Below are 19,673 nucleotides of genomic sequence, written 5' to 3'. Positions count from 1 at the left end.
GGGAAAGAGAGCGTGACAAATCACACACTGCCTCTCATGGCTGCCTGGGCGTGACACATCACTTCTACTCACATGGCATTGGCCAAAACAACTCATAACTCCCGTTAAGAATCAAATGAACTAGAACTGCCTGGTGGATCCCACCAATGATTCTCACGTGTGACATTCATAGGTCAGGAAACGACCAGAATCCTTCTGTGTGTTTTCACAGCTTACCTCATCACTACTTCCCTACTGATATTTCAGATAAAGATATTTTAAAACCAGAATAAGACCACCTACTATTTGGAATGGACCAGCTTTTTAAACTGACCAGTTGTCGCCTGGCAAACTCTCCGTGTGATCGGGCTTGTACAGGTTTAAATACAAATGATTAGAGAATCGCAGGGTTGGCAGCTCTAACCTCTCACCCGCTAAGGGCATCTCTTCTACAGTTTCTAAGGTGATAATTCTCAGATCCGATACCTTCCAGAGGAAGTGAGCCGATAACCTCACTTCGCCCATAACCTCTTCTTTGCGTGATGATGTCGAGTTCCCTTTGCAGAACCATCTCGTCTCACATTGGAGGGACCCACGTTGGGCAGACTGTCAGCCAGGCCTAGGTCCTGCTTGGGCACATGACCCAAACCAGACTGTTACCAACCAGGGTCCCTGGACTCTTTGATCAATAGAAATTGATAGGAGGCCAGATGAGAAATTCAGGCAAGGCCTTACTGGGACTCCTGCTGCAGCGCCAGGGAGCGAAAACACGGAACAGGTTCTCTTGCTCACTCTCTGAGGGGGCGAGCTCGTCCCTTATAGGAGGTGAGGGTCAGGCCAGAAGGGTGACTTAGGTGGTCTGCCCACCCCGCTGGTGGTACCACGTGCAGGGTGTATGCACAGTACCCTGCTTCTGCTCGGACATCTCAGAAGTGGCAGCTGGGTTTTTTGGTCTTTTTGTATCTTGTTGTTCATGATTTGCCCCAACTGCACATGCACACAGTTATTTTTAGCCCCTTATAGTTTCTTTGTATTTTGTTGATTGAGGAGGGTTTTGTCCAGGTGCAAGCCCTGCAGCAAAGGGCCCCAGGTCCCAGATCCCAGTCTGTCTCAAGACCAATCAGATCATCTTCCTGGAACTGGAGTCCTGGTCAAGGGGCAAAAGGGCCAAGCTACTTCGGAGCTGGTTTTCCCTGGGAGGATATCCTGAGGGGACTATCTAGGAGTCCTTGCTGCTGAAGCCTCAGGAACAACCCAGAGCTGGGGTCCCTGCCCTCTCTTCTTCCTGTGAGCTCCCCTACACGCAACCAACCAATTCCCCTTCTTCTTAAATTAAAAAGAGTCTGTTTCGAAGCTTATGACCAGAGAACCATGACTGACCCAGACTCTTAGGCCAGAGCACCCTCTGATGGAGGTCTTGGCAATTCTTCTAAAGAAGTAACGTGTCCGTCAGAGGGAGAGTTGGTGATCAGTGGATGCATAGCAAACAAAGAGTCCAAAAGGACCTTGCTGGCCTTGCCCGTCCACAGACAGCCTAGTCAGAGGGAACAGGGACCACCAACTCAAGTTCCTTGGTCCAGCTCTCTGGTCCAGGTGTGAGTCTATGCCCACCAAGCAAAGTTAGAAGCATAATTTGTACCAGTTGTGCTGATTTAAATAGTCCAGTCATTGTAAACTGTATTTTCTCCACTTGATAGATTCAGGCGGAGGTTGGAAGAAGTTACTTCGCTTGCCTAAGACCTCACACGGTCCAGAAGGGCGGCCAAGGCTTTCCACACAGGCCTCTGTGAACTGTGCTGTCTCCCCAACGTCCAGGCACCTGTGGATTCAGTTTAGCCGTCACTGTGGCGTCTTGGGGACTGGAAGCCCCATGAGGCAGAGGCCACGTAGGTCTTATTCAGCACAGCATCCCAGTGCCTGGATCCCCACACCCCGTTTTCCAGTATCACCTGCCTAAGCAGATGGTGCCTCCACGCCTGTTAGTCAAGCCCCAAACCCAGGAGTCGGCTTCATTCCGATCTTCCCCTCCCCTCGTCTCCCCTCCCCTTCTCTCCCCTCCCCTGCCCCACATTTCTTCCATCGTCAAGCCCCACTGCCTTTATCCCCACAATAAGCCACAAACCCATTGACTCCTCTCCATCTCCTCTGTCCTCATCCCAGGGCAGCCAGCCTCACCACTCACTTGGGCTCTGCTAACCAGTCTCCAGGTTAACACTTGTGTCCCCTATAAACCAGGCTCCGCAGAGGAGCCAGGTAATATTGTCAACATCAGTTAGATCATCCCCTCTCCCTCTCAAAAGCCCTGAAGGTGTTCCCATTTCTCTACGTGGAAATCTTACCGTGCCCTGCCTGCTCACATCACGGGCCCTTAGCTCACTCTGTCTTTAACCTCTTCCAGGTCCCTCCCTGCAGGTACACTGGCCTCCCTCTGGTCCCAGCGCACGAAGCCTGCTTCTTCCCCGGGACTTTGCATTTCCTGTTCCCTCCGCCTGGGACCCTCTTCTCATCTTTCACGTGCATCTTAAATGTCAGCTCTCAGAGACGTCTAAAGCAACTGCCTCCTGGTCACCCCAGTCACTCTTCCCTGACACCCCGCTTGCTCCTCCACAGTGGTTTTTGCTGTTTAGTTCAGATTGTTGTCCGTCTGCCTCGCTGGAACATACATTCCCTAAGAGTTCGAGCCTCATTTGTCTTTATCACCAAGCCCAGGACAGTGCTCAGAATAATACGTGACATAAAGAAGTTGTCAAAAAGATTTGTTTAGTAAATGAATGAATGCACTCATTGAAATGACCAAATGATTGGTTTTAATTGTTTTGTGGACGTGAGACTCCAACTCCTTCATTGTTTTAAAGAAGCAAACTCCTAACAAAGAACTCATAAGAATTATAAGGCAGCCCACATTCATGGCTTCCTCCAGCTCTGTGAGGCTCCCCATCAAAATGTGAGAACAGAAAGGGGGTGAAGCTAACTCACCGCCACGCATCTCATTGCCTGAGGCGTGTGCTCACTGAGGCAGCCACAGCCTCCGACACAGAGCGGGCTGCAGCCCCCATCTCCCAGGCCCCTACATCGGTGCTGGTGATGTGTTGACTCCATCATTGCTGGGACGGGGATCACGCCACGGCCTGGCAGCTGGAGGTGGAGTGGCCCGCCTCCCTCAGCCTGTGTAACCCATTGTTTCTAAAGAGATGTTGGTGCAGGAGTCGCCAGGCTCTCAGGCCAGCTCTGGGCTCTTTGCTGAGATGGAGGTGTAACCAAGGAAGGGGCTTGAAAAGTAAAAAGGACAGAAAATGAAGACGACGAAGGTAGATGACCTGGCCCTTACACAGTGGCCCTGAAGCAGAAGACCAGCTTCCCCAAGGGGCGGGCCAAGGACTGGGCTCCTCCCCTGACCATAAACGGCTTGGCCAGAGCTCTGTGGGAGCCGCCTCTTCTCCTGTCACCCTTGCTCTCCCAGCTGGATGTTCCTACAAATGCAAGACACAAGCCAATAACACCAGCAAGAAAGGAGTTTGCTGAGGGCAGTGTTTGGAGAAAGCTCTCGGGAGGCTGTCGGAAATGGTGAGTGCTAGTTAGCGTCTTTCCTCTGCCTAAGCTTCATTTCTCTCTATAGAAAACAATGCCCAGACGTTTAGATTTCACATCTCCTAATTCAAATATAAATGTACCCTTGGGGCAAGAAGTTAAGGAGCTTGGCTTTTAATTCTTTTCCAATGTACAATCATTTAAAAACATTCTATCTAGTATTTGATGATTCCATCTTATATTTTAATATTAAGGTTTTGTTTTTAAAACCCCACATACAAGGGTGCAAAGTAAATGTTTCGGCTAATTTCAGTTCCCAGTTGAAGCAATGGGTCCGACCCATGCCTTTATCCTTATTTGTTCGGTCTGCCTTCTGCTGCGTGATCAGCAACAGGGAGAGTCGTAAGTTGCATCGGAAACCTTCCACCTTCCTTATTGACTTGATACACGTTTGCTTATGACTCAGTCGAATGAAGCTTGGTAAGTTAGAAGAGGCTTCTGTGATTCCTTTTTAAAGAGACTATTAAGAGGAGTTGACATCTAGGAGTAAAGTCTGTTAGAAGCATGCACACGTGAACAGATGTAGGATGGGAGGGGTGAGTGACAGGAGGACTGAAGGGCTGCAGGCCCAGGTTAGAGGGCTGACCTCTCCCACCTCTGGGCCTCAGGGGGTGGGGAGGGGCCCTGCCTGCTGGCACCATATTGGAAGAGCTCTCCTGATCCAGAACCCGCATTTCTATCTACTAGGGGCTGGGGGAGTAGCCAGACTAGAGACTTAGGGGTCAGAATTCAACAGTCAGGACCCAGTTCCTGGGGAAAGGGCGGTTCAGGGAGGGTTCAGAAGGTTAGGAAGAAGGCTGTCCTCTAAAGAAGACGCCCTCTGCATTCTTGTTTCTTGAAAATCTTTTTTTTTTTTTCCCAATAAATTTATTTTATTTTATTTATTTATTTTTGGTTGCATTGGGTCTTCGTTGTTGCACGCAGGCTTTCTCTAGTTGTGGTGAGTGGGGACTACTCTTCCTTGCGGTGCATGGGCTTCTCATTGTGGTGGCTTCTCTTGTTGCAGAGCATGGGCTCTAGGCACGCCAGCTCAGTAGTTGTGGCTCGCGGGCTCTAGGGCGCGGGCTCAGTAGTTGTGGCGCACGGGCTTTGTTGCTCCGCGGCATGTGGGCTCTTCCCGGACCAGGGCTCGAACCCGTGTCCCCTGCATTGGCAGGCAGATTCTTAATCACTGCACCACCAGGGAAGCCCTCTTGAAAGTCTTTTAACAAGAAGTTAAAACTTTAAAAAAGAACAAAAAGGAGTTGAATTCAGGCTTTGGAGTTGGGAAGATCTGTGGTCTAGTCTCTCCCACTTACCAGTTGGGGACCTCGGTCACCTCACCCATGATGTAGAGATGAGAATGCCCCCCTTGTGGGGAGGTTATGAGTGCAGCGTGTGACCACTCACTCATAACAGTGAGTGGTGGTTATCCCATCCCCCCTCCTTCCCATCACAAACAGCAGACTCATAATGAGTGACACTCAGCCACTGAGATCCTGATGTACCTTCAGAATCATTGTGTAGATACCACCTAGTGCTTAGACTAGCAATGAGTGCCTTGTACCAAATCCCAGTACTTTGAATATTGCTAATCCATGTAGACAATTCCATCCAGCAAGATCTTCCCAGGGGCTTCTCTGTGCCTCGCTCTGTGCTGACTAGGCCATGAAGAATATGACACCATGTGATCTTCCACCTGGAGTATTTTACAGTTTCAGAAGAGCTGCCACAGACATTATTTCCTTTGGGCTTAGTTAATAGATCCCTGTTTTGAGGATGGAAAAACAGTGCCTGGTAGAATAGATTTGTTGTGAGGAAATGGAGACCAGAGAGTTTGATTCACTTTCCCCAGGCCACACAGCTACTAAGTGGCTGAGTCTGGACTCAAATCTAGATCAGGGGGCGCCAAGCCCAGGGTTGCCTTGCCCCACGCAGCTGCCTCTCTAAAGGACACTGCGTGAGGTTCTTCTCCACCCACATTTACGCGATGTTTTTCTTTCCATGAGAGCGCTGTAGTGTGCTTCTACAAAATATAAACGTCTTTCTGAAATTAGCCAAAACCTTCGTCATCCAAATGTTGATAAACAGCACGTGCAATGGCCCACTTGTTGCTGCTCCTCCCTTCTGCTGTCTCCCCAAAGGAAGCTTTGTTCTGGGCCTGCTGACATCAGTACCCGGTGCTCACTGATGAGATAAGGCTCTGGGCAGCTGCGTTTGAGGCAGAGACATCCAGTGTCCTCTGCAGGCTCAGTTGGCATTACCATGAAAGGTAGTGGTTAGGTCCCTTGAGCAGGAAGACCCTGACCTGAGGTGGCCCAGATGTCCCTCTTGTCCTAATACTGTCCTGGAAGAGGAGGTGCAGAATAATTGGGGGCTCCAATTATTCTGCAGAAACTCTAGAAGTCCTGAGGAAGCCTGTAATGTAGCAGAAAGAGGCTGTCACCAAAAGACCCAGTCGTGTGAATTTGGGCAACTTGTTCAAATTCTTCACCGATTTTCTTCTCTATAAAGTGAGGGCCCCCTGTTGCTAAGAGACAGAGAAGTGAAGAGTCGCTACTGAAGCGTGCCGGCTGGCTAGGGACATCCTAATTGAAAGACATAATCTCTGAGGCAGGGGGTAGGGGGAACTATACTTTGTAGGTGCTTGGAACATTTTTAGTTCGCAAAGGAATTTCTCATTCATTAACCTCTCTGAATTCCAACCTTCCAGAAAGCTGGCTAAAACAGGTGTCTCATCAATTTTGCATATATTGGGACTATTGCCTCTATTGCCTCTAGAACCATCTTCCAGGTTGGATTTGAGTCACATGGACCAATCCCACTTGGCCTGTTTTAAGAGATAAGCTCCACCTGTTCTCACTTATCCGTGAGGTAATTTCTGAGGAGTCCCTGGGCCTCAGCTTCCTCTTCTGTAAAGTAGGAGTTCTGCCCTCTTGCACTGTTGGTGGGAATGTAAATTGATACAACCACTATGGAAAGCAGTATGGAGATTCCTTAAAAAACTAAAAATAGAACTGCCATATGACCCACCAATCCCACTACTGGGCATATACCCTGAGAAGACCATAATTCCAAAAGAGACATGTACCACAATGTTCACTGCAGCTCTATTTACAATAGCCAGGACATGGAACCAACCTAAATGTCCACCGACAGATGAATGGATAAAGAAGTTGTGACACATATATACAATGGAATATTACTCAGCCATAAAAAGGAATGAAATTGAATTATTTGTAGTGAGGTGGATGGACATAGAGACTGTCATACAGAGTGAAGTAAGTCAAAAAGAGAAAAATACCGTACGCTAACGCATATATATGGAATCTAGAAAAATGGTACTGATGAACCTAGTGGCAGGGCAGGAATAAAGATGCAGATGTAGAGAACGGACTTGAGGACACGAGGGGGGAGGGGAGGCTGGGATGTACTGAGTGAGTAGCATTGACATATTACACTACCAAATGTAAAATAGATAGCTAGTGGGAAGCTGCTGCATAGCCCATGTAGATCAACTCTGTGCTTTGTGACCACCTAGAGGGATGGGATAGGGAAGGTGGGAGGGAGACGCAAGAGGCAGGGGATATGGGGATATATGGATACGTATAGCTGATTCACTTTGTTGTACAGCAGCAACTAACACAACGTTGTAAAGCAGTTATACTCTGATAAAGATGTATTAAAAAAAATGAGAGTTCTGAGGTAGATGATCCTGAAGGCACCTCAGGTCTGAAATGTTAGGATTCTCTTGGATTCTCTAATCCTTCCCAATCTTCCCATTGTTGGCTACCATTTAATTTTAAAACTTAGCAAACACGTTGCTTCTAGAACGACAGAACCAGGTTTTGGGAGGCTTCAGGAAGATCAGGAGCTGGAGTTTAAGCCAAGCTGTGGGGAACCAGGGAGGCTGGGGCTGAATGAGAGCCCAGCCAGGAGGCAGGAATCAGGGCTGGTGGACACGAGCGGGGGGCGTGGCAGGGGTCCGGAAAGTAGACACATGACTTCAGCTCCCTGAACAAGGGGCAGAGAGCGTCGCCAGCTGAGTTGGAGCAAAATCCACCCATTTTTCACATCCAGGCAGAGAAGGGACTGGGTAAAGAGCAGCCTGGAAAAACTGGCATCAAAGAGCCCAAACTGGAGTGACAGGACATGGGGACAGGGAAGAGGAAGGAGCCACTGGAGGCCCTGGGCAGGGTCTGACCCGGGTAGGTGGGCACGTGGGCAGGCTAACATGTTGGTGCCCCATTGAGCCGACAGTCTTTAAATACTGATGCCATATTTGGGGGGAGAGGTAAGGCTGGTTGCTGAGTGAGGGGATGGCACAGAGGGTTAGCATCTCCTCTGTCGTTCTGACCAGCTCAGCTCCAGCCTGGAACCCCTGCCTCAGACTCTGCAAAAACAGAAGCTTGTCTTCCTCAGCTTCTCCTCCTGGGAGGGGGTTGAAGGAGCAGGTTTTTTTTGTTTTTTTTTTTTTGCGGTACGCGGGCCTCTCACTGTTGTGGCCTCTTCCGTTGCGGAGCACAGGCTCCGGACGCGCAGGCTCAGCGGCCATGGCTCACGGGCCCAGCCGCTCCGCGGCATGTGGGATCCTCCCGGACCGGGGCACGAACCCGCGTCCCCTGCATCGGCAGGCGGACTCTCAGCCACTGCGCCACCAGGGAAGCCCGGAGCAGGTGTTCTTGTTGGAGCCCCTGGGGGGTCTTACTTCCCACCCCAAGAAGAAAGCACCATCACTTTACAGTTTCCTCCCTGAAGGGAGTTCCGGGGGAAAGCAATTTTTAGCACTCTGCTGAATTTCTAGTGATGTTTCTGCTGCCCTTTTGGGTCAGGACTGCTCAGGCAATAGCTTCACTGGCTGGTCCCTTAATCTGGCCCTGGTTGAGGACCTGGAAAAGGAGAGAGGCCAAGACTGCCTTGATGCTGAGGGAGGAACTCATGACCTCAGGCTCCGCTGCTCCCCTGCCGTCTTTTGGGGCCAAGACTGGGAGGGGAGGCTGGGACTGACTGAGCCCGTGGTCGGAATCCGCCAGGGCCAGTGACGTTTGGTGGAGGGGTGAGGAGCCTGGCTGACCATTCCTGGGAGCTTTAATGTTTCCTTCTCTCTTCCAGAGTTTTTCACTGAACTTCACACTGCCGGCCAACACAGTGAGTACAGCGGTCCCCGTTCACCAGGCAGGTCAGCAGAGATCAATGCAGAGTTGACACTGGGCCTCCAGGATGCCAAAGCTCACGTGAAGCAACAAGTTACACGGGTTCCAAAGGCATTACGAAGAGCTGGGGGTGCTGAGAGAAATGTTTTCGATTATAAAAATTATAAATACACATTTTGAAAAGGAAAATAGCAAAAAACCAAAACAGCTAACTTGCCATCAGCAGAAAACACTGGGGACACTAATTCCAGTCCTGTCCGACTCGACATAAATTTTGACTTTTGTTGCATTTGTACCACGGGCTTCTTATTCTACCCATAATTTTATATGATAAATGTCTTCCGTCCACCTTTTTAACCGTACTGAGGGTGGTCACATGATATTTCTTCAAGTGAATTCTTTCTTTAAGTGATTAATCACTCTTAGGAATGATTTTGTGATAAACATAGGTATAGATAAATCCTTGTCAGCACGTAAGCTGATTCCCTTAGAATGTAGCCTAGAAGGGGAATTATTGGGTCAAGAAGGATGAATGTTTTATGGCTCTGTGACATTTAGTTGCAAGTCCACATGGAGATTTGCAGTTGATGATGGTGGACCGTTTCAATCCAGAATTGGTCCTCCGTCTTCTGTTCTCGTGCTGTGTAGAGCTAACACGCCAGGTTATCTCTGTTTTCTGAGCGGAAGTGCTGCTGTGATGGAGTCAGGTGTTTTCCTGGCCCAGTTTTTCAGTGGTTTTGGCTGTGCCAAAGTTTTCTGAAAAGTCATATGGTTATTCAAAGAGAATAAACTGAATCATCAGGAAAGAGGACGCTTAAGCCCGTGCTCGTGTTTACTGTACCGTGGGGGCGTCATTCTGGAGAGCAGCAGAAAGGTAGAACCTCGAGACTCACTGCCGGCCTTCTGCTGCCACTGGCGGCCCTGACATCTGTCCGTGACTCCCTGGCACCTGCTCTACCCTCCCGGGGCGGCCCTGCCTTCAGACCCTCCCTGACTTACTCTGCTCCCTGCTTCTGCCTCTGCCTGTTGTCTGCAGACAAATTCCCCTATCCCTCTCCTTACCTGTCAAAACCTTTTAATATGGCCACTGCTGGCGCTTTCCCCCTGGCTGCTCGAAGCCAGCAGGTCCATAGAGACCCCGGGTTCTGTCTTATCCTGGCTTGGCCCAGTCTACGAAGGTAACTCAGAGAAGCAAGAAGCCGTTGCTTGGGGCGGTGAGGGTGAATGGGTTGAGAGGCAGGCCCTTACACTGTTAGTCATCGCTTTGGGAGCATCTCCTTGGTTCACAGCACATTTCTCTGAGAACTGTCCCTCCTCCCTTTGAACCTATGTAGGACAACAGCCACCCCAGCCTGCCTGGGACTGTCTGGTTTTAGCACTGAATGCGCTACCACCTAGGCAATTTCTGGGGAAAACCAGGACGGCTGGCCACCCTACCTGGCAGTCATATTTCTACCACAGAACCCTTCCGTTTTGGTGCAGCTGGATGACTGGGAACACCAGAGCCCTGGAAGGTAGGGAAAGGTGGATACTCAGCTCATGAGAGCTTCTCTGCAGGGAGCTGGGGACAGGGCCACCTATGCAAGTCCGCCCCTACTGGGCCATACTGAACTGTCAAGTATAAAAACTGGGTTGGGATGCTGCATTTGGTCATGGAAGGCAGAGTAGTCCAACAGTTAAGAACTTGGACCCTGGAGCCAGACCACTCGGCATCTGCCACTTAGGGCTGTGTGACCTTGCACAAGTTACTTGACTTCTCTGTGCCTCACTCCTCTCTTCTGTAAAATGGGGATCGTTGTAGTCCTGCTTCACTGGCTATGGTGAAGAATAAATGAGTTGATACAGGAAAAGTACTTGAACAGCCTGGCACATAGTAAGTTCTCCATAAGCATTAGCTGGTACGATTAGCAGGTGTCCATGAGGGCAGAAAAATCCATCTGGAGAGAGAAAGAAGGAAGCAAACAGGCAGGGAAAAGTACTGGTGAAGGGCCATTCTACCCAGGAGTGATGGAGAGATCCCAGGAGGAATGGCTTTGGTTCTGACAAGTTGCCGGTCCCCAGCTTCAGTCCCTAGAGAGGCCAGATTCCCACTGCACATGGGCTCCATGAGGTACCCCTGAATCCTTAGAGGTAACTCATTTTGGGGGGCCAAAGCCAGCCCAAGTGAATTTCTGTAACCTGAAGACAAAACATTTTACCCAAAACGATATGCAACTCTTGGCATCACCCTGAGAAATAGAACCCTTAAGGTAAATGCAGCTTTAAGGTGGGGGTGGGGTGAGATTGCGCTTCGGTAAAACTGTAGCTATTTATTTTTTTAAATTTTATTTATCTATTTATTTATTTCTTAACATCTTTATTAGAGTATAATTCCTTTACAATGGTGTGTTAGTTTCTGCTGTACCACAAAGTGAATCAGTTATACATATACATATATCCCCATATCTCCTCCCTCTTGCGTCTCCCTCCCTCCCACCGTCCCTATCCCACCCCTCTAGGTGGTGACAAAGCACTGAGCTGATCTCCCTGTGCTATGCGGCTGCTTCCCACTAGCTATCTCTTTACATTTGGTAGTGTATATATGTCCATGCCTCTCTCTCACTTCGTCCCAGCTTACCCTTCCCCCTCCCCGTGTCCTCAAGTCCATTCTCTGTGTCTGCATCTTTATTCCTGTCCTGCCCCTAGGTTCTTCAGAACCATTTTTTTTTTAGATTCTATATATATGCGTTAGCATACGATATTTGTTTTTCTCTTTCTGACTTATTTCACTCTGTATGACAGACTCTTGGTTCATCCACCTCACTACAAATAGTTCAATTTCGTTTCTTTTTATGGCTGAGTAGTATTCCATTGTATATATGTGCCACATCTTCTTTATCCATTCATCTGTCGATGGACACTTAGGTTGCTTCCATGTCCTGGCTATTGTAAATAGAGCTGCAATGAACATTGTGGTGCATGACTCTTTTTGAATTATGGTTTTCTCAGGGTATATGCCCAGCAGTGGGATTGCTGGGTCATATGGTAGTTCTTTTTTTTTTTTTTTTTTGTGGTACGCGGGCCTCTCACTGCCGCGGCCTCTCCCGTCACAGAACACAGGCTCCGGAGGCGCAGGCCCAGCGGCCATGGCTCACGGGCACAGCCGCTCCGCGGCACGTGGGATCTTCCCGCACCGGGGCACGAACCCGTGTCCCCTGCATCAGCAGGCGGACTCTCAACCACTGCACCACCAGGGAAGCCCCGGTAGTTCTATTTTTAAAAACTGTAGCCATTTAAGTACCAAGTGTCAGTACCTGGTTAGCAAATCTCTCCTTTGATGGGAGCTCTCTGGGAAAGGGGCTTAGGCTTGGAACGCAAACATCCACATTCGGGGTAGATTTATGGTTATCTGTGAAACCTGGGAGAAGACCTATAACTTCTCTGAGATCCGGATCTTTTTTTTTTTTTTTGTAAAATAGAGACAATAACTGTCAAAAGTCCAAGCCCCTGGGATTCCAGTGTACTCACTGAGGTTGATGAGAATATTCAATATATAACAGGTCTGGCCAGAGCTTTGCCAAGTTTAAAGGAATGACAAAAGCTTATACTCCTGGCGCTCATTTGATCCTCTTACCAATCCTAGAGGTAGGTACTCACAGCCCTATTGTATAGATGAAGAAATGAGGCTCGTTAGCTTGTGAGTGGAGAAATCGCCATTTCATTCCGGCTAGTGTGAGCCTAGGACTCGTGCTCTTAACCCCACACGGCATCACCTAGCGTAGCTTACGTGGGTCAGTTGCTAATGTGGAACTCTGTGCCCTGAGATTTATTGATCCAGATAAGACTCTCATCTGATATATCTCATAAATGGGTAAAATCCAGTGCCCCTCCTTGAGTGGAGATGTGACATGGGAACATGTACTGTACTCAGTCAGCGTAGAATTACCCCAGGAGCATGGATAATTCACAACTTCAGATACCTGCCCAAGCCATTTGTTTCATTGCAGTTTGGAAACAGGTAAGGCCTCCTTAAAGAGCCTGGCTTCCACTGGTATTGAATTTTTTTCCCTTCTAGCAATGGGGACAAGTAGGCCCAAAGTGTGCTGGGAAGGGTGTGGGGACTTAGGACAGGTGAAAAACTTTTTGAGTTCTGAAACCTGTTATGGCAAATCCACAGGGTGAATAATGAAGACCTCACCTGAATTTCTGATTTCTCTCTCCTTGTAACCCAATTTTATTCCTTCTTACCTGAGAAGCAATCAAAGAGGGTTCTGTTCGGCAGTTGTTTTTAATAAAAAGTTTAGCAAAGGTATATACTTCAGGCATTACAGCTTAGCCTTGGACAGACTGTGTTGTGTGACGTGTGACGTGTGATTTTGTTTTCTTAAGACGTATATTCTTTTTCCACCCAGACTTCCTCCCCAGCTGTTACCAGTGGGAAAGGAGCAGTAAGTATATCACTTAAATTATGGAGCCTTAGTCTGGTCACTTAGAAAATGGGGATAATGCTGTACCCATCTCATGCATTCGTTTTGAGGATTAAAGTTTGATATGTGAACTGTCACCAAGCACAGAATCTTCCTCAACTATTATTCTTATGACCAACTCAGTTCAAAAGGGAAGGAGAACACGCAAAATCACAGATGATTCCCAAAGTGTTGAACAAAAGAAGCTAGACACAAGAGACTACATACTTTCTACGTGCATCTAGATGACGTTGAAAAACAGACAAGACTAACCTACGGTGATGGATTTCAGGATAGAGGTTACACATGCAGTGACTGGAACGGAGCCCAAGGGGCTTCTGGGGGGCTGGTAATGTTCTGTTTCTTCATCTGGGTGCTGGTTACATGGGTGGGCTCATCACGTGAAAAGTCATCAAGCTGTATATTTATAATGTATATACTTTTACGTATCATGTCATTCTTTAATAAAATCATCCCCCCAAAAATGAAGAAGAATCCAGTATTATACGACATTGCATGTGTGTAGAGATTCTGAACACTATCTTTGGTATTTTCAAATAATCTGCAAATCTGAAAACCTATGGGGCTACAAGCATGGCTATTTCCACTCAGATCAAAGCAAAATGGGAGTCTGAAAATCAATTGGCTCATGCATTTAATGTAAATAAATTAAAAAATTCATATCAAAATGCTGTGGGATACACTAAAACCTTTTACTTTTTGCCAGACTAATAGATAAGAATGGTATCTAATTGTTGCTTTGAACTGTATTTCAGCTCTTCCTGTGTTGATGCAACATTTGTATTTCTGTTCCTAGGAATGGCCTGTTCATATATTTGTCCAATTTTCTACTGAATTATCACGCTTTTCCAATTGATTTAAACTATGTACATTAACTCCTATGAAAATGAGCCGTTTGTCATGTACGTTGCAAACAATTTTTCACTGTTATTTCATGACCCTTTTGATTTTGTGTACGATACTTAGGGTCCATGTAGGGTTTTGTTTTACTTTTAATCAATCAAACTCTTCCTTTTTTTCCGGGAGAACCTGACTATTTTCTCTGTGCAGGACTGTGGACCTTCTCTTGGGTTAGCAGCTGGCATCCCGTCCCTGGTGGCCACGGCCCTGCTGGTGGCCTTACTATTTACTCTGATTCACCAAAGAAGAAGCAGCAGTGAGTCCACCGAGGTGATTAGCAGCTTCTTTGGGTCTGGCCGTGTTGGCAAGAATCGGTATTTGATGAACTGGCTTTGGGCTGAGGGTGTCAGGACCCATGTCTGTTTTCTGAGGACAAGGTGGTGGATGTTTCTGTGCCTCAATTTCTGTCTCAGACTCATGACATTATCCTCCAGGCAGAGCTGATTTGTCACACAACCCTTGTGTCACTTGAGGACGGTATCTGGGATGGCAAAAAGTAGCAGCGGAGAGGGACGTTTGCTGCTACGGCAAACACGTCGGTACAGTAGGTGTGTTCTCTAATCTTGAGAAACAAGGCCACAAGCTTCACAAAGAGGATGGAGGTGATCTTAGGAAGGATGGGAGACAAACAGACCCTGAGGCGTCTATCGTAGGGATACGTCCAGGAGTATGTGACTCTGTTTATCTTTGTCTTTTTCCCACTTCTGAACACACATCAGTCACAAGGGATCTCCCGACCCCACCCCATGCAAATACCAGATTGCTCTGGAGACCAGGCTCAGAATTCAAGGGCCACCCTGACCCACATCCAGCCAGGGTCCATGGTTGTGATGCAACTGTGTTGTGTAGACTCTGGGCTCTAATTCCATCCTTATTTATGAACATTCCTGATCGTTCTCACAGTGGTAGGCGTTAACGGGGAGTAAAAAACGTAGGTTCTAACCCTGGCTCTGCCACTGTACAATTTATATGATCCTGGACAAGTGACTTAACATTTTCTGTTTCTTGGTTAGTTCAACTCCAAAATAAGAGTCATAAAAACTACCCACCTCAGGAATTCCCTGGCGGTCCAGTGGTAAGGACTCCGTGGTCTCAGCGGCCAAGGGCCAGGGTTCAATCCCTCCTTGCCCTTGTGGGGAACTAAGATCCCACAAGCTGTGCAGTGCGGCCAAAAAGAAAAAAGTATATACCCACCTTATTTATTTAATTAAAAAAATGTTTTTTGAATTTTGGCTGCGTTGGGTCTTCACTGTGGCACGCGGGCTTTCTCTAGTTGTGGTGAGCAGGGGATACTCTTCACTGTGGTGCGCAGGCTTCTCACTGTGGTGGCTTCTTTTGTTGCGGAGCACGGGCTCTAGGCACGCAGGCTTCAGTAGTTGTGGCATGCAGGCTCAGTAGTTGTGGCTCACAAGCTCTAGAGCGCAGGCTCAGTAGTTGTGGCTCGCGGGTTCTAGAGCGCAGGCTCAGTAGTTTTGGTGCACGGGCTTGGTTGCTTCGCGGGCATGTGGGATCTTCCTGGACCAGGGCTCGAACCCATGTCCCCTGCACTGGCAGGCGGATTCTTAACCACTGCGCCACCAGGGAGGTCCCTACCCAACTTATTTTAAGAGGTAAGCGGAGGTGTAAGGATGGAATGAGATCATGGGTATAAAGATGTGTTGACAAGCTGTAAACTTTAAATATATTAAGAAATATTGTGGTTGTTGGTGGTATTATTTAAGTAATGGTTCCTCAGTCTTTCAGGGCACTTTAAAATCATCTTGGAGGCTATGAAAATACCAACCACCAAAACCAATTAAATCAGAATCTCTGAATGTTAGAGCTGTGGCATTGGTACCAAAAATATCTCAACATTTTATGATGGATCACGTTAAGCAGATACTAAAGTAGAGAGAATAGTATAATGAATCTAGTTATTAACAACGGCCAATCTTGTTTCATCTCCGCTTCCACCCACTTTTCCACACTGTCAACCTGGATTATTTTTGAAGTAATTCACAGTGGTATCTCTTGTTTATGTTTTTTCTGGGAGGGGGGAGTTATTATCTGTTTGTTTATTTTGTTTTATTTTTAAAGCTCTCTGGTGATTCTAATGTGCAGCCAGGTTTAAGAACCACTGATTTTAATCATGGTCATGGGCAAATGCTGTAACCTTTCATTTCTTCTTCTTCTCTGTTTTGTTTTATTTTTTAAAACAACTTAGGAAAGTGAGAGGCCTTGTGAAATTTCAGAAATCTATGACAGTCCCAGGATAGCTGAGGTAAGAACTCTTGGTTATAATCACTATACATCATTCACATGGCAAGCAAGCTAAGGGTCTTAAAGCCTCTGGTGTACAGGAGAAGTGCAGGGTAAGCACAAAGGAGGTTCTCATTATATTTTTACTGGCTGGACAGGAATTCAAGATTTATTTAATATTAGGAAATTAATTTAATATCACTTATTTCACTGGTAAAAAAGAAAAATCATGTGACCATTTCCATGGAAGAGAATTCAAAAATATTATACAGCCATTTGTGATGTGAACTCCCAGCAAACCAAAAATTTTAAAGGCACTTCCTTAACTTGAAACAAGACATCTTTAAAAAAAAAAATTACAGCAAATATCATACCTAAAGGTAAAATGTTAATGATTCTTTTTCAGATCAGAAACAAAACAAGGATGCTCGTTGTTGCCAGTTCTATTTGATATTATACTTTAGGTCCTAGTCAACACAGCAGGATGAGAAAAAGAAGTAGAAATTAACTCAGTGCAGGAGAATCCTTTCACAATGTATATGTATGTCAAATAATCACACTGTTCTCTTTGAATATCTTACAATTTTATTTGTCAATTATACCTCAATAAAGATTTTAAAAAAAGAAAAAGAAGCAGAAAGCATAAGACTGGAAAAGAAGAAACAAAAATGTCATTATTTACAGATGATATGATTATCTACATAGAAAAGCCAAATTATCTACAGCTAAATTAATAGAACTAGCAAGATATTTTAACAAGTTTACTGGATATAAAATCACTATTAAAAAGTAATTCACATTGCTAAAATTCAATAACAATTAATTAGAAAAAGTAATTTTTAAAAAATACCATTTTGTAGTGGTAATAAAAACACACAGAATGATGAGGAATAAATCTAACAAAAACATGTAATCCCTTTATGGAGAATAATAAAACTTCAGTAAAAGATATTAAGTAAGACCTAAATAATGGGAGTTGGTATTCAATGCTCCTGGATAAGAAGACTCAATAGTATACAGATATCAAACAACTTCAAAGTGATCTGTATAATAAATGTAATTCCAGTATAAACCTCAGCAAATATTTTTCATGGAACTCAATAAGGTGCTTCTAAAATCTATACAGAAGAAGACAGAAAAAAATGTTAAGTACCAGCAGACAGGTAGAACAAATAGAAAACAAATAGGAAGATGGTAGATTAAAACCCAACCATATCAATGATCACACTGATGGTGTCCAATGTATTGAAAACTGTTCCAAACATTTTGTCTGACGGTTGGTTGTTTCAGGTGGGAGGGTAAATCTGGCTTCTGTTACTCCAACTTGGCCAGAAGCAAAAGTCTTTGATGTATTTTTTTTTAAACCTGTTTGTTTTCTCAAGAATCCTAGGAGGTTACCCACACAGGAGAAGAATATCACGGGAGCAGAAGAAGCCCACATATACGTGCAGACTGTTCCAGGAAGTGAGGAGCCCATTCGTGACACTTACCGTCCTGCTGTTGAAGTGCAGAGAAGGAGGGCGTTGTGGTGGCTTATTCCCAGACTGAGCATGGAGTGATGCAGCACAGCCAAGGAGCAGATCTGGAGCTGGAACAGAGCTAAGCACACAGGGATTTGTGCTCGGAGGGAGGAGAGACGCCACGCTGCTTCTTAACCAATCCAAATTTCATTTGCAGGTCCGGAAAACTTTGGGGTTGACTTTACTCTTTAAGGGACAGATCTGGTAAGGTTCCTTCCAACGCTCAGACCTTGTGGTTTAATAAGCAGTGAAGTCATTGTGCATCAAAAGGAGCCCTTGGGTCCTGCTCTTGACCCCGGTGGGGATTTGCTTTTCTTTGTGATTTGGGGAAGGGGGTTTGATTTCTCGGTGACTTGCCCCCTCATCTTTTTTCATATCCATTTTCTCAAAAAAGCCGTCAGACCTGGCTTCCATGGGCAGGTTGGCCAAGCTAGCATGGAGGAAGTTGGGATATAAATGAAACGTACAGGGGATGTGTGAAGAGAAGCAGTTCCTTATTTCTGAACAACTCAGGGTAGAAACCATGTGGAACCACATGTTCCCTGACCACAGGGACAGCCCACTGCTGCATCATTCATCACTTGTGATCAGAGGGTATCTAAGGAAGGCAGTTCTGTAATGGGCTCTGTGTCTGTGTGTGGGTGCGTGCGCACGGAGGGTAAATAGGGAGAAGGGAAAGCAGGGGTTGTTTCAAAAGATTATTAGAGATGAGGGCTATACCCATTTTGCGGGAGTGGAGAGAAAGGCCCAAGTCGTTGGACCATCATGGGGAAAAACTCATTAGCAGGAAGAAAGATCAAGAGGACTCTGAGTGGATGAACACAGGACCAAAGGGATGGGCCAAGCAGCAACGTGACTGTCGGCTGAGGGGAGCCCATGGACAGTGTCACCATCGCTTCTGTGAGGAGGCTTACAGGAGTCCTGGTTCCCCTATGCAGGTCCATGGCTTGTGAGCACGCCGGGTCTCCTGGTGGGAGAACCTGGGTCCAGGGCATCTTGGGGTCCACCCACCAGCTCCATGGGCCTCCTTGAAATGCTGTGGAAACATTCCTTTCTCATACGGGGTGCCTGATTGCTCAGAAACACACCTCCTCTTCTTCACATAACCAAGGACAGGTTATACACATCCAATCACTGCCACATGCTGACACGTGCTCTTCAAAGCTCTTTGTGAAATTCAGTTTTGTACCAAGTCCACTGAGTCTAGTCACGTTAACAAGCAGATTTGTCCATTTTTAAGCGGACATGCCCAGGGATCCAGGTGCTTATACTTCTCTTACACGTTGGGAAGGACCTTGGATTTGCTGAGAACATGACTGTGGCCTTAGCCTTGACACTCAAAGGTCTGAGCTCTGGAGCATATCATGGGCCTTAGCTCTCTGTGTACAAAATGGAGACAGCCGTTTTCTTCCTCCTGCCCTTAAGGGTGTTGTGAGGCTGGAGAAGGCAAGTGAATGAGCCTTGTAGTCTGTAAAGTGAGACTTGTATTTTGGATCATTTATTTTAATTCTACTTGCAATCCATTACTTAGTATCTTTATTTTAAATGGTTTCTACTAAATTCGCTAGGTTCAGTATTTCTGTCATTTTTTTTCTGCTCTGATGCACAAGAACCCATTTTAGAATAAAGTGAAAAGCAAAATGGTCATTCCTGTGGACCTTCAACACGTCTATGGTGTTTCTTCGCCTATATTGAAGTATATGACATTGACCCTGGGGCTGGAATCAAGGGTATCCCAGGGATATTCCTGGTGCTGACACTTTCTTGGCTGGGCCCGTGATGGAGATGTTCAGTCCTTCACAGAGGGCAGCCCACCTTGTGAGGAAAATGCTGAGACCAGAAGTCAGAAG

General features: G+C 46.6%; 1 protein-coding gene across 1 annotated transcript; it reads left to right on the top strand.

The window, feature by feature from the left end:
* Positions 1-689: 689 nt before the first annotated feature.
* Positions 690-17,862, top strand: OPALIN (oligodendrocytic myelin paranodal and inner loop protein; the record flags this gene model as incomplete). The annotated part of the gene is made up of 7 exons (XM_082672959.1): positions 690-804; positions 2,378-2,391; positions 8,659-8,694; positions 13,091-13,126; positions 14,216-14,335; positions 16,269-16,325; positions 17,686-17,862. The coding sequence occupies 7 exons, from the start codon at positions 690-692 to the stop codon at positions 17,860-17,862; spliced, it is 555 nt and encodes a 184-aa protein (XP_082529085.1).
* Positions 17,863-19,673: the final 1,811 nt, after the last annotated feature.

This window comes from Grampus griseus, assembly GCF_964374135.1.
Source record: "Grampus griseus genome assembly, chromosome: 16".
In the NCBI taxonomy this organism is placed as follows: Eukaryota; Metazoa; Chordata; class Mammalia; order Artiodactyla; family Delphinidae; genus Grampus; species Grampus griseus.
Note: the sequence above shows the minus strand (reverse complement) of the source record. Positions and strands in the feature narration are given on the sequence as shown.